Consider the following 16,801-nt stretch of genomic DNA (forward strand, 5'->3'; position numbering starts at 1 on the left):
GCTAGTATTGGATTTTGATGAATTAATTTAATTAAAAACAAGTATGTCGCTGGACGTTGGTGGTTCATACCTTTAATCCCAGCACTTAGGAGGCAGAGATAGGCAGATCTCTGAGTTTGAGGCCAGCCTGGTCTACAGAACAAGTTCTGGGACAGTCAGGGCTACACAGTGAAACCTTTGTCTTGGCCCCCCAAAAAAAAGCAAAATATGTCAGCACCCACCTTAATTAACTTTAGTACTACTACAAAAGACACTTTTGCTAGAGTTTCTGGTTCACAGTCAGTTTTTCCCTTTTTAAAAAGGACAGCTTCTCCATATGCAGCCCTGACTGTCCCGGCACACACTAGGACTTGAAGCAAGTGCTGTGACTAGAGTCAACTTTAATACTTACTTTTTGGAAATGTCTTCAAATATATTGGGTCTTAGTAACTTTTGCTGTTTAAATTCTTCCAAGTAACTAAAGTCTCCTTTAAGAATCACTTGTTGGTAGAGAACTTCAGCCCAATCAGGAACAAAGTCATAGGCCTCAGCTACAATAGAAGCCTTAGAGGGATGTAAGTGAAGGGAAGGGGGCTGTTAGATCCCATGCTGTGGGAAATTGAAGGCAAAGTCTAGGAAACAGTACTGTATATGGTGAGTTATGATCACAGTGTTAAAGGCTATCAGGTTGTCTGGTGTTGGCATTTCCCTCCCATAAAACCCCCTCCGGTGCCTTGTTTTTAGTCTTCCTCATAATGGACAGTAAAACTGACGTGAATAATTATTTCCATAACGTAACTGTGTGGGAAGCAGGAAAGAGCTGATGCTGGGACATTATTCCCTTTCATTTTAAAGGACTAGAACCAATCTCTGGGCAGACTTGATTCTCAGTGCTAACCTGCATGCACCATTCCACGGACACAGTCTGCAAGATTATTAAAGAGGACAAGTCAAGAAAGTCTCTTAGAACCATAACTGCCAAACATCCAAATTCTCTAACTTTGCCCAAACGATGTACTGGAGATAATACACCAGATAGTGCTGGGAGTGTGCCTTAGATGGTGGGACACTTGCCTAGCATTTGTGAAGATCTGAATTACTACAAAACACATGCACACCCATCTCAAATTGCCTCTTCGTGGTACTATTAGACAGCTAAATTGGGATAACTAGTTTGCCCTGGGTCTGTCCCTAACCCTGAGACCTCAGTCACTCAGCCTCTGGGCACCAAGAGTGAGACGCACCACAGGATTATACTGGCAGTACCTGTCAAAGTGTTCTTACCTGGTAGAACCTAGGTAGGGCCATGATACAGTCCATTAGTTTCTGATGGCCCAAGTTGATAAGCATTATGTTCTGACCAGTGTTCAGAAAGTGAATCTGCAGTGTTATCAACTTGGTGAGCCGCTTACAGTGTAGGGCCTGTCGCACACAGGAGTCCTGAGGGACAGGTGGAGGAAGCACAAGAAGGGAGAATTGTATTGTTACCATATCTTCTGTACTCATGTACTCTGACCTTGGCCTGACCCATTCCACACTCCCTCTTCACTTGCAAGAGCCCAAGCCAAAGTAATTTCTCCTACTACGGATGCCAGTGCCAGGCCAGAATAACACTGGGTACCTTGGCGTAACTCTCCGCTGCATCCAACATCAGAGTCAGGGCTTTAAGCAGGAGTTGTTTTAGTTGGGCTCCATCCTTGAGTCTTTCCTCTGTAGAATAAAGGACACTTGTTATAAAGCTGAGTGACTTCTCAGACCACTCAGTGAAGGCAGCAGGCTAGACGAGAGACACAAAATCTAAGTATATTCATAGGAATATTTCACCCAGGCAACAAATGTCCTTACTAGAACTTAACTCTAGGGTTTGATGGCTAACACCCTAGGAGGGTAGTCCTAAGGTTCAGATGCTTCTGTGAACTGCCATCCCCTGCCATCTGGGCTGCTACTCCTTACTCCTCAAGAGCTGGCAGGGTTAGTGTTAGCACCTCTCTGGAGGTGCTACACCTCACTCACCCCAGGGTTGAGACTCAATCAGCTTCAGTTGGATACAGGCCGCTGCCTCGTGATTCTCCCCTATCTCCCGGCACATGCTAAAGCACAGGGCAATCATATTGTGCTTTTCGCTGTCTCCAGGGCGGCAGCGTTTGATGTAGTCTAGCAAGGCTGTCTTCAGGGTGCCACTCTGCCCAGGAAAAAAGGGATATCCAAGGTCTTAACCAGGGACCACAGGGGAGATCAGCTGAGTCCCTTGGTTTTATAAACTGCGGAAAATACCCAAGGAAAGGTAAATAATGAAAAGGACTACAAAATCTTAAGCTGTCTTGAGGATAAGGGAACAGACGTGTCCTTGTTGAGAGTATAAAGTTAACTTGACCAGATAAAGGCAGCTGTAAGAGCACATACTGACCTACTATTCTGTTTGCTAGGACTCTATCCTGAAGACACAACTGTGAAGGTGAATGCAACAGATTTAACAACATTAATTAAAAGCAGCCTGGATGCCCCAAATAAAGGCTAAGAATACCTTGTAGCTGTTAAATTGCTGAGGGGAGGCTCCCGTCTCCACTAGGGAATTGAACCCAGGGCTAAGCACATGCTTTACTACTTAACTATGGCCTCTGCCACTCAGACTACTTTGACTTGAGAAATAGCCGCAGCAGACACTGTAAAAGGAGAACCTCAATTATCCCTTATTTTCAAAGCATAAAATTTTGCTAAAATGTGGATTTTTATATTTTTGGGGTACATGTGCAAAGAAAAGGGGTATATCAAATCACCAGTGGCTGTCTCCAGATGGTGGACACTGAGGTCTTCCATATTGTTTTCTAAGTGTCTTATATGGAGTATGTATTACTTTTGTAATCAGAAAAAAAGTTATTAAAGAATTTTAAATGCAAAAGTGCCTCAAAACAACAATTTTAAAATCTGGGGATCCTGAAGATGGACCTATGAACGGTCTCGCTCCTTTGTCATCAGCAGGATTGTCTTGAAATGGCCTAACAGATTTTTCTTAACTTTGTATTTTTTGACAGGAGAAATGAACAAAGCCAACCCTCCAACCCATATGCTTTGTAAACATTGTATGAGTGACATACCTCATGTCATGGCATATAATGGGGATAAAGAGGCCCAGAGACCCAGCAAGCCAGGCCTCTGTTTACAAGGCTTCTTCCTGGTTGTTATAAGTATCTGCTTCCTATCTTGGTTTTTTTTTGTTTTGTTTTTTTGTTTTACTTACTGGCTTTAGAGTGGTTTTTTTTTTTTTCCATGCAATATATTTTGATCCTATTCTTTTCTCTCCAACTCCCTACCCACCCAGCTTCATGTTCTTCCTTTAAAAAAAAAAAAAAAAAAAAAAAAAGCCAAAGAGAAAAGTACCAAACCAAAACTGAAGTTTGTTTTGTGGTGACCAAAAACAAAACAAAACAAAACAGCATGGAGTTAGAATGTGGTTGACAGACCAGCCATAAACAACTTCTCTCTCCCAGAAGGTGTCAATTACAAATGACTTCCTGGTGGGTTTGTGTCCTTTTCCCTTTTTCTGTGCTGGAATTTTGTCTGGTTTGAACTTGGGCTGGGTTGGTGCATGCCTCCAGTTCCTGAGTGTATCAGCCCTGTTGTGCTGGAAGACTGCTTCCTTGCAGCTGTGTAACCTTCCTGGCTTTTAACATCTTCTGCCCTCACTTCAGAATTAGATGCCTGAGCCCTCTGTCAGAATGGGAGACCTGCCCTGGCTCTCAACATCATATTTTGTCTGAAGGAAAAAAAAAAAAAACAATACTCTAGCAATGCTTAAGCACATCCTCAGCAGTGACAGGTTCTCAAGGGGGTGTGTTCTTACCAGAACAGGCACTATTTTAACAATAGGGGTTAAAGGCTGAGGTAAAGAAAGGCAAACATTTTCTTCAATAGTTAGCATCAATATCATGACATAGTCTTTGAACTATAGCTTAAGTCACTGGTGATGGATGGTGTGCACCCAGGGGAAGTCCTTGGCCTCTATGAACACTGTAGAGCCCTACACAGATACATTCCCAAGAGCAGGAGGGGCTCATATCCTGGAGCTTATTACTAAACACGTACCGGATCTAGCTTCTTCCTCATCAGAACTTCAAAATAGTGCTTTTGATGCAGCAAGTCAAATATGTATGTCATCTCATTGTACCTTCCAATGCCGGTGAGGAGGCGTACCTGAGGGAAAGAGTACTTGAGTTGCTGGAGCCAAACTACTACCATCACCGAATGCCAAGCTCCATGGTGAGAAGGGTTAATGGTCAGGCTGCCATGCTTCATTCCCTTCCAATCACTCAACTGAGGCTTCTCTGGATAATTTGGAAATGAATCTTTGGGATGTCATTGGCTGTCACCCCTTGTCCTTTTTTAACTGACTACCAAGTGCTACAAAATGCCTTTCTGAGTGGGTGCTTCCTCTTGTCACTCCTCATCCCACTGAGGTGCATTTTACCTACCTACGTGGGTCAATTCAGAGACACATTATGCTTGAACCTTGTTTGGAGAAGCAGTTCTTTCTCCTCAAAAAGTTGACTTACCTGGCAAGAAGGTACAATAGCCCTGGGACATGGCAGGGGACATCTTTCTGCTCTTTTGGGACACTTACTTTAACAAATCAACCAGGAACAAAGGGCTGAACTGTCTGGCCAGTAATCAAGCAGATGTGGGGATCCAGAGGGCAGAATTCCCCAAGACCTTATCAGCTGTGAGCTGGGGCCCTTGTCTGTTTCTCTTCAAAGCTGCCTCAGGATGAGAGTGGGTTTGAGGGGACTACTCACCACCAGCCCGTACTCCTCGTTGGGAGCCAAGTGGTTATCTGTAAGCATCCGGGCAGCCTGTAGGACTCTGATGATCCCCTCCATGTGGCATGTAAAGGTGAAGCAGTGATGGGCCAGGATCAGGAGCTCTGTGGCTGGGTAGTTGGACATGGATAAGACGGGCTTGTAACTGCTGTTGACTTTTGCTTGGCAAGAAAGTGGAGGGCCTGGCAGAGTGCCCTCTCTAGAGAGCTCTCATCCTCTGACAGGCTTAAACTTAAATAGCAAGAACTGGAAGTAGTCTAAAGGTGCTACAACAGTACAAAAGTTTTAGTTATAAGGACTTACTGCAGGACAGCTCCCCGTGGGGGACAGAGGGAATCTTGTCCAGCAACTTCATGCCTACCAGTGTGCGGTCTTGACACACAGCAGTTAGCTGAAGAAATGTCTGGCTTTCCTCTGCTGGGTTGAAAGGCTGCTTTTCTCCTGCACAGAAAGATATGGAGACAGACACTGAGTTTGCCATAAGAGCTGGCAGAAGGACCAGAGCATGGGGCCAGGAGGCCAGCTTTGCCCAGGCCTGGCAGCGGGAGGGAATGCTGACAGCTCTTTCCATCTGGTCTTATAGGACAGGGGCATTCTTCAGAGGCAGAACTGTTCTAACCATGATCGTAAAACAGTACAGAGCAATAAGATGAATGTAAAGGATTTTGTTTTTTTAACAATCTGGAATCTTGAAAGGACAACATACAAGCTGTGTATGAGTGTAACATTCAAATCTTTAGTACTGGGAAACAGTGCTGTCCGAGGTTGGGGAGGTCTGGAGAGAAGGATACCTGTTCCCTCTGATGAGGTTAGCAGCTCTCGGGTCACCTCTTCAGCCACTAGTTCAGCCACAGTGTCTGGCTCAAGGCCCTGTGTGCTAATGAAGACCTGGGCTTGTCTGCATCGGTCAGGCCGCTGAGAAGCCAAGATTGTCCGGAGCGTGGCTTCACTGTCCCTGGCAGCAATATCTGCATAGGAGCAGCCCAACTCCTAAGTGGAAGATAACAGGAGCAGAGTCAGTTTTTAAGCAAAAAGTAGGAGAACACATTCTGAAATGTGTGGGCAGACCACTGCTGCCTGAACTTAGCAATCCCAGAATCCCAGAAGCAGCCAGTAGTGTGCCTTCTAGTCCTGCCATTTTAGCAAGTCAGGTTCCTCACCTCGTGATGAACACTGGTCTTTTCAATCACGCAGTGTAAAGGAGTGGAATGAAATGTGAGAGACCCCTTATTCCTGGAGCATAAGCTGAGGCCTAAGTCTCCAGAGACCCCAGTCTAAGGCAAAGGGCTGCACTGCTCAGCTTGTTTCAGTCATATCTTTGCACTTTCTGTTTTTCAACCAGCACAGGGCCACACACAAATCCTGGCTGCTCTGGATTGTTTGCAATAAGGGGATGAAGCAGGAGACAGGGTCTCACTACACAGCCCAGGCTAGCCTCAAACTCCTGGCAATCCTGCCTCGGTATCCCAAGTGCTGGGATTAAAGGCTTAAGTCGTCTCTCTTTGTATGCATCAAATGTTACATGTAATGTTTGAATCATAAAGCAAAATCATGAAGTCTAGAAGGAACTCATGTTGCAATCACTATTTATAGACAAGAGCCAGGAGCCCACGGAAGGTCAGTACATTGCCTGCCCTATGTTTCGGCTGATTGAGCTATAGCCAAGACTCAAACTGACCTGGCATCCTCCGCACTCGTCCCCAGAGGGACCAACATCTTGACAAGGGCCTTACGTACAAGTCATAGTTCCCTGTTTTCTTGTGGCTTTGGGGAATCCAGGGACCCTGCTCATGTTAGGCACACACTCTACCGCTGACTCTTCACAATTATCATCTCAAGAGCTGCCACTGCAATGTCCAAAGTACCCCAACTTCCCACTTCCCTTTCAGACAGTGCTCCTGTGGGGATCCCCCTCTTGCACATACCTTGGCAAGTTCATACAGACAGAGGACCTGCCGGCAGTAGTTCTTCCCATGGAGGCACTGGCTTGTGAGAGCTCGGAGATTCCTTGCCACTTCATCCGTAGATGGCAGCATCATAAATGACTGACTATCCAAACTGGAAGCTGAAAGCAAACCCAAGTCTCAAGAGAGCTTTAGGCTGGCCTCTCCCGAGCTCCCCATGACTTTATCACTCTGAAAAGCACTCCCCCTCCCCTGAACTGAACTCCCATGATGCTCCTGGGTCTGGGGCCACTCTGACAGAGGCCCACTTAAACTTGGATCACCCCCTTTCAGGAAATCCAGCCATGATTTCTTCAGTGGTCTCACACTACCTCAGACTCACAGCTTCCTGCATACTCTAGAGGTCAGCACCAAGACACTGTCAGACCCCTCTGCTCCTGAATTCCGCCTCGGTTTACACAGCCAACACATCTCCTGATCTCCAGACTATCTCTCAACCTCCTTGGTCCTCACTTCACCCTGCTCTGCCCCCGGCTGCCGGCCTCCCTTCTCCTTCGAATCATTCCTTAACAGTCTTATTCTGGGTTTTTAAAAAGGAAATCGTAAGGCCAGACATGCAGCTCAGTGGTAGAGTGCTTGCCCTAGGTACAATCCCAGTACTGTAAAAATCCCAAGCCCTAGCCTGAAATAGGAGAAATGTTGCTTACTTGGTAAAAGGTTTCTATAAGGAAAAAAATAAAAGTAGAATATATAACACTTGGTTGTTTCCTTTTTGTCTCTTAGCATCTTATTCTTAGCACCAGCTAGCCTGAAACTCATTTTTGTAGCCCAGGCTGGCCTTAAGTTTGAAATGATTGTCCTGCTTCAGCTTCCCAAGTGCTTAGATTATAGATGTGAGCTGCCGTCTTGCTGTTTGGGTAGCACAGCAGGGCTTTACTATCAATCAAACACCACTAAACTATGGACCATCCGTTCCGTAGAATAATCCTTCCTCATCAGAGTCTGTTGGTACATCCTGACAGGAAACCATTTAGATTAATATGACAGAGTCTAACTTTGGGGAAATGTTTTGTATGTGCTTGCACTGGCATGCAGAAAGTAACATGTACCACGCAAGCAAAAGACTGGCCTTCTGGGAGCCTAGAAAAGATAGCACTGGATTCACTTTGCACACTTTGCATGACTGCCCTCTGTCATTTGTTACACTAAGCATGGCACACTTTCATGCTTATATTAAGCATCAGGAGCTGAAGCTGCGGCTCACTTGGCCAAGTGCTTGCCTAGCATGCCTGGAGCCCCGGGCTCCACTCCCATTATCACAAAAGTCAGCACGGTGGCACAAGCCTGGAATCCCAGCACTCCAGAAGCGGACACAGGGAGATTCAGTAAGAAGCTCAAGGCCACCGCTGGCCATGCAGTGATATAAACAGACAGAAAAACAGCTCAAGTCTAAAAACAAACACTTTAAAAGTGAAGCAGGGTGTTGGGGGACATCTCTCTGATCCCAGTCCTTGGGGGTAGGAGGTCAAGAGTTCAAAGTTATCCTTGGCTACACAGCCAGTTGGAAGCCAGCCTAGGCTATGTCTCAAAACACAACAAACCAACCCCCAAATGGTGGTGGTGGTGGCAATAAATGGAGCACAACTCAGGTCGTGTGAATCCCTCACCAAGGGCATTGAGTGCTAGCAAGATGGTTCTGGCCCGCTGCACTCTGTTCCTCCCCGAACTCCGGCTGTATAACTCCTAGACACGCAGTGGCTGTATGCGGAGCCCGAGAGCAAAGCAGGGTCACTGGAGATGACCAGAACTGGCATTTCCTGTGTCTAGTAGGCTGTAGAAACCCAGACCTGAGCACGGAGACAGAGGAGGAGAGACTCCGTACAGATGAGCACTCGAGCAAGCGCTAGTACTGTTTTTAAGGTGGAGCATAAACGCCTGTGCTTCCTCTCCCCCGCCCTGGCATCCAAGCCACCTTGGCAGTGGTGGCGAGGCTGCAGTGGCAGCTGGAGTGCGTTGGGGGTTGGGAGGAGGTAAACCATACTGCTTTTTGGAGAGAATCTGGGCTCAATTCCCAGCACTCACATGGCAGCTCACAACCGCCCCTAACTCCTGTTCTGGGGGGCGGGGGATGCCCTCTTCTGGCTGCTGAGGGCAATGGATACCCACATGGTGCACAAACATGGGGTCTATAGTGAGTTCCAGGTTAGCCAGGGACACATAGAAAGACCCTGTGTCAAAAGAGGTGAGGGGCTGAGAAATGGCTCAGCAGCTAAGAACACTGGCTGCTCTTCTAGAGGATTCTCAGAATCCACATGGAGACTTACAACTGTCTATAACTATTTCCACTGGATCCAATACCCTGTACCAGTCTCTGCGAGCACTAGGCACACATGGTGCACAGATATACACACAGTGAAAAACACCCATGCACATTTCTTAAAAAACAACAAAAAAAAAAACCCCAATGCACATTGTGGTAGAAAAGAAAACAGTCCAAATCATCCAAAAAGCAGGAAAGAAAAGGTTTCCTCAAAAATCACAAACTACCAAATCTCATCCAAAAGCCAAAGGATAACCTGCATAGTTATATAATTATAAAAGGAACTCTTAACTTTAAATATTCTGAAATGAAGCCTCTAGATTCAGATTTGAAGAAATAGCATCAAGTCAGCCAGAACTTGAGAGGTGGAAGCAGGAGGGTCAGGGGTTTCAGCATCATCCTCAGGTACACGGTACACAAGGAATTAAAGGCCAGCCTAGGCTACAGAAGATCTTGGAAGGGGTGGGGGTGGGGTGGGAATGGCGTTCAGAAAATAAAAGAAGGTATAATTTCCAATTCATAAAACCAGCATTATCCCAACTGCTTAAAAATAAAAGAAAAACAAACAAACAAAAACTATTTTTTTTTTTTTTTTTTTTGGTTTTTCGAGACAGGGTTTCTCTGTGTAGCTTTGCGCCTTTCCAGGAACTCACTTGGTAGCCCAGGCTGGCCTCGAACTCACAGAGATCCGCCTGTCTCTGCCTCCCGAGTGCTGGGATTAAAGGCATGCGCCACCACCGCCCGGCTACAAAAACTATTTTTAAATAGTAAATTACAGCTGGGTGTGGTGGCACACGCCTTTAGTCCCAACACTCCAAAGGCAGGCAGATCTCTGTGATTTTGAGGACAGCCTGGTCTACAAAGCGAGTTCCAGGACAGCCAGGGCTACGTAGAGGGACCCTGTCTCAAAAAACAAAACAAAAAAACAAGTAAACTAGAGAAAATTCCCCAAGAACATAAACACAAAAGCCCTCAGCTAAAGAGCTAATCAATCCCAGCTGTATTTATCAAAAGGGTAACGTGTCGGGAAGAGTTTACCTGAGAACACAAGGTTGGTTCAGTATTTAAAAATCAATAAACATCTCATATTAATAGTTTAAAGATCAGATCAACAGATGCAGAGGCTGACACAATGGAACACTGAACAACAACGATAAAAATCTATCCCCAAACTCAGAGTGCTTTCCTCCAAGGACCAGCAGCAAGGGGGTGTGCCCGTGGCCACCCACCTAACAGAGTGTTAGCCCAGCCAGCACACTGACACCTAAAGTTCTATCTCACCAGCTCTTATCTGTCTACACATGACATGTCTATGTAGAAATCCCAAGAAAAAGGAGAACACACATAGACAATAGACAAAGCAAGTCCAACGAGGTCAAACGGTGAATAACACAAAAGTCTATCCTGTTTCTATGTGCTGCCAATGTGTAACTGTAAACTCTAACAAACATTTGATTTTTAATTCTGTGTGTGTGTGTGTGTGTGTGTGTGAGTGTGTGAGTGTGTGCGCGCGTGTGCGCGCGCAGCCGCAGAGTTTAGAAGAAGGTGCTGGTCCCCTGGAGCCAGAGTTACAGGTCGTTGTGAGGACCTGACTAGGGTGCTGGGAACCAAACCCTGCAAACGTGCTGTGCGTGCTTTATATCAGCTTCCCCCCCCTCCCCCCGAGACCCGTCAGTCCTGGAACTTGCTATATAGACCAAACTAGCCTTGAATTCACAGAAAGCTGCTTGCACCTGCCTCCTGAATAAAGGCATGTGCTCAGATGCCTGGTTTTATTTTTGTTTTGAGACAGTTTGATTATGTAGCCCTTGGGTGGCCTCAAACCCATGGGCAATCCTGCTTCTGCCTCCCAGTGCTGGCTAATATAATATTTATGTCATTTCCATCAACTAAAGTAGCTACCAGACAAACTGAATTCCCCTAACCTGATCTATAGGCTAGATGTAAAAGGTGTTACCTGTTGACTCGTTAATTACCTTGTTTACACATTACTCCTTAATTTAGGGTAACTATGACATCCCGAGAGGCCCCTCAGTTTTGGAGACAGCACGGCACCATGTGTGTCGCCCTGTACTTACAGCTATGGGCTTTCCGAAGAGGGGCGCTGGGACTCTCCTGGTCCTCAGGCGGCAGCACCGGCAGCACCGCACTCGGGAGGAGAGCGCGGATCTCTGAGTGCAGGTCCTCCGTGCGGGCCTCCGCGGACGCCAAGGCCCTGCAGTGCAGCGCCAGCACTACATCCCGACTGTAGAAGTGGAAATACCGGCACACTCTGCTTGCTTCATGCACACGGCCGTCGTCCAGCAGCTGTCCAATCAAAACACTCAGCGACTCCCGCGCCTTCCAATCCAGTCCGTCCTCACACATCTCTTTGGATGGGAGACCATTAAGGTCTAAATATTTGGGTGTGTTCAGAGCAGCAAGCTTGGAGAAGGAAAACTCATCGGCTAAGCTAGCCAAGGAAAGTAGTTCAGCAGCAGCTGAGGTCTGTTGAGGGCTGGGCTGGGTGCCCTCTGGGTGCCCTCCACGGGTGTGCTGGGTGAGACGGCAGATCCAGGTCTGTTTCTCCAGCTCTTGCAGCTCCTCCCAGGGGACGGGCTCTTCTCGGGCAAGCCAGTGCCCTACCAGTGTGAGCAGCAGATGGCGCTCTTCAAGGCTGCCTTGCTCCTCAGTGCGGTGCTCACTCATCACAGGGACCTGGCTGGAGAAGAAGGAAGAGGCTGCTCTGTGCGAAATGGAGTTTTTCTTAAAAATTTCATGGCATTTTTTCCAGAAGTCAATTCTCGCGTGTTTGAGGGACCACTTCTGAGTGTGTTTTAGGGTCTCCATTTCCTGGATTAGCTGTGAAATTGAACAAAGCAGACTTTAGTCTTGCTGGAGTAAAGAAGCATCTTTCCAAATGTTAATGCTCCCTAAGGCCATGCTGGCTACAAGCAAATCTAGTGTGTACAGAGAGCCTGGGCGGCAGAGGGCGCTGGGTACAACCATGTGAAAAGTCAGGAGGAAAACAATTCTCAAGGCATGTACCTGAGTGAGGGCAGAGAAAGCCACCTTATATTTATCCTGTTCAAAGGAAATCAGCTCAAGCTTATTCTACACCAGCGGTTCTCAACCTCCTAATGCTGCGACCCTTTAATACAGTTCCTCATGTTGTGGTGACCCCCAACCATAAAATTATTTCCGTCACTACTTCATAGCTGTAATTTTGCTACTGTTATGGATCATAATCTAAATATCTGATATGCAGGTTATCTGATATGTGACCTCCAGGTTGAGAACTGCTGTTCTACAGGCAAAGCTTACATCAGAAACATGTATTCTTCCATACATGCAAAGTGTGGTCACTTCTGAAGCACTATACAGCCTGTGGCCTGCACCCCATTGGTTCCCTGCTAGGAGTCTGAGTAACCTAACTAACTGGTCTACCTGCTCGATCACCAGGCTGTCCGCAGGTAACGCTGCTAAGTCTGCCACTCTCCTGGCCACAGCAAACTGCCCATCTGCCTTCAGCTTTTCCAAAATAGATCTACACTCATGCTGAAAATTCTCGGGGCTGTAGCTGGTGATGACTGCAGGGTTGATGGCTATAGGTGTATCCTTCAAGATCTGACTGAGCACACACAGCTTCTGCACATCTGGACCTGTGGAAGAGAGACACGGTCACATCAGTGCTTCAGTGTTCCAAGGGTCGGGGGAGCCGAAGAAAGGAGAGACAGACACAGGACTTTCTTCTTCGGGTTGTTTTTACTTTTTGTTTTTTTTTGAGACAAGGTAGCACATAGCCTAGGCTGGTCTTCAATTCATTAAATAGCCAAGGAAAACCTTGAACTCCTGATTCTTCTGTCTCTGCCTCCCAAGTGCTAAGATTACAGGTGTGTGCCATGTGTCCTATAAAACGAATCTTTTGACTGATTACAAAAGCCCTAAGTTCAGTTCCTCACATACTCAGAATGCTAAGTGCCATGTATCTATCTACCTTTCTACCTATCTATCATCTATCTATACAAACACATATGTATGAGTCTACATATGTAAATATGTACATATGTATGTATATATGGCATTTAGCATTTTCAGTGTATGTATGTGTGTGTGTGTGTGTGTGTGTGTGTGTGTGTGTGTGTGTACACCTGTATACCTTGCAAAAACCCTTACTCAAAGTCTGGCTGAACTTACCTTCTCTAAGAACTGGTACAGATTTAAGCAGCCCATGAAATCAACCTCTATTATACACATGTGTCTTTTATTAGACAGGCTCTCACTGGTAGTCCAGACTGGCCTCAATCTCATGGCAATTCTCCTGCCTCAGCCTCCTGGGTACTGGTATGCCCAGATAAGTGGCTAAGATTGGTGCTCTTCAAGGCCATAGCAATGTACTAACCTGAAGGCTAGTGAGCTCTCTCTCTCTCTCTCTCTCTCTCTCTCTCTCTCTCTCTCTGTGTGTGTGTGTGTGTGTGTGTGTGTGTGTGTGTGTGTGTGTGTGTGTTTCTGTGTGGTCATTTGCTCACTCAATACCAGTATCATAAGTTGGAGACACAGGCTTGTAGGGCAGCTGCGACTGTACTGGCCTGTCCTCAGGCATGGCTACTATACACTATACTCAGGCATGGCTACTATACACTATACTCAGGCATGGCTACTATACACTATACTCAGAGTGGAGCAATATTTGCTCTGTCTGCTAGTTATTCAACACAGGGAGACCCAGCTGCACTTCCTGTTGTCCCTGGAAAGATTATCCTAGTAACATTAGGAATTGCCCACTTAGAGAGCTGGCCTAGCATGCATGAGGCCCTGAGTTTGATGCCTAGCACTGCAAGACAGACAGACAGACAGACAGACACAGCAAGGATTCTCTACCAATACTCCGTGTGACTAGGTTTGCTCCGACTTCCAATTAGTATTATGGGAAGCTCACGCGTGTCCAGTCACAAGGGAAGGCCCGAGAAACATCCTGTAGAGGCCACTTCTAGCTCGAGCTATAAAAGGTAGTTCTAGAGACAGGCAACACACCACACAACAGCAACCAATACAGGCATGCCTTCTCTCTTTGCCCGCAGTATAGAAAACACAAATGTTTTTCTTGGTTTTTGAGACATGGTCTTGCTATGCAGCCCACACTGGCCTCAGATCTTCCTGCATCATTAAAAAACATATTTGTGCTTGTAATAAGATGTTATAGCTTGCTTTTTTGTCGCTGTGCTACATATTCTGACTAAGCAGCTGGGGAGAAATGGGTTTCTTCCAGGTAACAGTCCATCACTGAGGGAAGCCAGGGCAGGAACCCGAATCAGGAACTGAGGCAGAGACCATGGCGGAGTGCTGCTTACAGGCTTGCTCCTCTGGCTTGGGCTTAGCCAGCTTCCGTAACCCAGGACCAGCTGCCCTGGGGTGGCACTGCCCACAGTGGGCTGGATCCTCCCATATCAATCAACAACCAAGACAACTCCTCACAGGCCTGCCCACAGGCCAATCTGATCTGGGCAATTGAGAGTCCCTCTTCCCAGGTGACTGCTGGTTGTGTCAACTTGGCAAAACACTAACCAGCACACACATCACTAGCCAGTGCCATTCTGTAATGCCACATCTTGGAAACAGCCTTTTCTCTTTCAGTCATAAAACCTGGAGCCTATAATGTTTGGCGGCGAGGCCAGCATTCTGTCAGTGTTCTACGGAACCCGTGTTCTTCAGCTGACATCTGTGAGTTTCAGAACAGCATAACTAAAGGACACTGTCATTCAACAATGTGCAAGACCCAGCAAGCAGAAGAGAAAGGCAACATCAGTTTGATATAACTGGCAACAATTGTAGAGAGTGCCAATGTCTGAAGGAATACACACAAACACACACACACACACACACACACACACACACACACACACACACAAAGCATAAAGTTTTTCTGAAATGTTCACAATTAATTATTATTTCTGAAACAGGGTTTGTGGCCCTGAGCAAAAAGGGCATGTTACAGTTTCCTGCCAGAGACAATGACAATGCTGTGTCAATACAGAGGCGTGTGTATGTGTGTGTGTGTCCACGTGACAACTGTTTAGAAGGATTGGTTGCATCATGGTAGATGCCGCTATCACAGATGAGCTCTTCATGCTCAGTTATGGATGTCAGCATAATGCTATCTACTGGTGCATTCTAATGTTCTGAATGCCCTCCAAGGATAATTCCAAGACAGGGGAGCTAACTTCTTGGCAGCAGCTTCAGGGCAACACTGGCTTACCATCGGAGAAGAGATGCTCAGTTCCGACAAGCAGCTGGAGGAGCTTCCCCAGCTCATACTGCGTCTGGCATTGCTGTGGCATAAGTTTCAAAAGGAAACACACCTGCTCTTTCATCCACGTGGCAGATAAGACAGGAAGGACCCTCGTAGCTGCTGTGTCAAGCTACAAAAAACAACAAAGACTCAAAGACAATGGTCCATGGAAATGAAAAGCAGAATCCTCAAATTTAGGGACAGGAAAGCCAAAATACTTTTAAGGGTATGTTCTTATGGGCCTATCACACAGGAGTTCCTGAGCATCCTCCTGTGGACCCATCACACAGGAGTGTCTGAGCGTCCTCCTGTGGACCCATCACACAGGAGTGTCTGAGCGTCCTCCTGTGGACCCATCACACAGGAGTGTCTGAGCGTCCTCCTGTGGACCCATCACACAGGGAGTTCCTGAGCGTTTGACAGAATGGCAGAAAGCAGTAATAGGCTCAAAGGACAGTGTTCTGCCACTTTTTAGAAAGTGCTGATATTGGAGCTATGTGTATGAAAGTCGTGTCTTGGACACTGGAAACTATGGAGTTCCCTGGCTTAAATTCTTCATACTGTCAAATTAGTTTCCCTGTGTACTGCCGTGAAATTTAACCATGTTTCACTTGGCAGCTTCCTAGAAGCTTGGCTTATATTTGAGCCTAGAAGATTTAAAATTCATATCTTTAAGATTTTTTAGAAAGACTTTCTTACCTCTGTTGAGGAAGAGGAAGAATTCCAAGTTCCAGGCCAGCCTAAGCTACAGAGCAACACAATGTCTCAAAACCCCTCACTCGAGTAGGCATTTTCTTTCTAAAATGGTAAATCTTATTTACTCTGTGTATGTGAGAGATGTGTGAGGTGGTCACGTGTGACAATTTAGGAAGCTGCCCCTCTCCTCCTGCTTTCCGTCCTGGGTTCTAGGGATGAAACTGAAGTGGTCAGGCTTTCGAGGCCAACCTGCTGAGCCCTCTCGATGGCCCCCAAACAAACAAACAAACCAACCATTTTCCTCCTACAGTAAATACAGCGGTGTCTTGCTCTTGTCACTGCCAGGCCATCCCAGATTGACAAAATGCGGCCATGGACCCCCTCTCTCTGGTGTCCACAGCAGGGACCATTACTCTCTGCCTCACTAAGTGTGGCTACACCACCAGGCCACAGGTCACAGAAGCACTGGCCTCTCCGCGGTGACGCAAGCCACTCTGTTAATCATGCGGCACAATCACTCGTCTGCTGCCTCCCTGTGCCAGCCACCAGCACAAAAGCCGTGCCAGCCAACTTCAGATTGGAAAGGAGGGCACCCCAATTCCAGCCTACCGTCTCAAGGCTTTTCTGGAACTCCACAAGCTTAACTTTGGCTTTCTCGTAATTCTTGAAGAACACACACAGTTCGTACATCTCCAGAATCAGTAGAAGTGGGGAATCCTTTGAAGAAGAGTTGAAATTAGAAAGTCCAGAACATCAAATGCTATTAATAACAGCTTCAGAATCAAATTAAGTCTCACGTGTTATTTCCTTTTGGAAAAAA

At 46.6% G+C, this 16,801-nt stretch overlaps 1 protein-coding gene across 1 annotated transcript in view; it reads right to left on the reverse strand.

Annotated features, from left to right (window-relative positions):
* Positions 1-16,801, reverse strand: part of Spg11 (SPG11 vesicle trafficking associated, spatacsin) — a 73,097-nt gene that overhangs the window by 619 nt on the left and 55,677 nt on the right. The window contains exons 27-39 of the mRNA XM_052726410.1: positions 16,591-16,698; positions 15,253-15,415; positions 12,444-12,658; positions 11,096-11,858; positions 6,719-6,858; positions 5,585-5,783; positions 5,097-5,234; positions 4,770-4,903; positions 4,063-4,170; positions 1,993-2,161; positions 1,601-1,689; positions 1,264-1,419; positions 392-543 (exon numbers count right to left, since the gene is read on the reverse strand). Of these exons, the coding sequence (XP_052582370.1) occupies positions 392-543; positions 1,264-1,419; positions 1,601-1,689; positions 1,993-2,161; positions 4,063-4,170; positions 4,770-4,903; positions 5,097-5,234; positions 5,585-5,783; positions 6,719-6,858; positions 11,096-11,858; positions 12,444-12,658; positions 15,253-15,415; positions 16,591-16,698 (2,534 nt within the window). The remainder of the gene's footprint in view (positions 1-391; positions 544-1,263; positions 1,420-1,600; positions 1,690-1,992; positions 2,162-4,062; positions 4,171-4,769; positions 4,904-5,096; positions 5,235-5,584; positions 5,784-6,718; positions 6,859-11,095; positions 11,859-12,443; positions 12,659-15,252; positions 15,416-16,590; positions 16,699-16,801) is intronic.

Source organism: Peromyscus californicus, unplaced genomic scaffold, assembly GCF_007827085.1.
Source record: "Peromyscus californicus insignis strain IS unplaced genomic scaffold, ASM782708v3 Scaffold_7__1_contigs__length_154581171, whole genome shotgun sequence".
Classification (NCBI taxonomy): domain Eukaryota; kingdom Metazoa; phylum Chordata; class Mammalia; order Rodentia; family Cricetidae; genus Peromyscus; species Peromyscus californicus.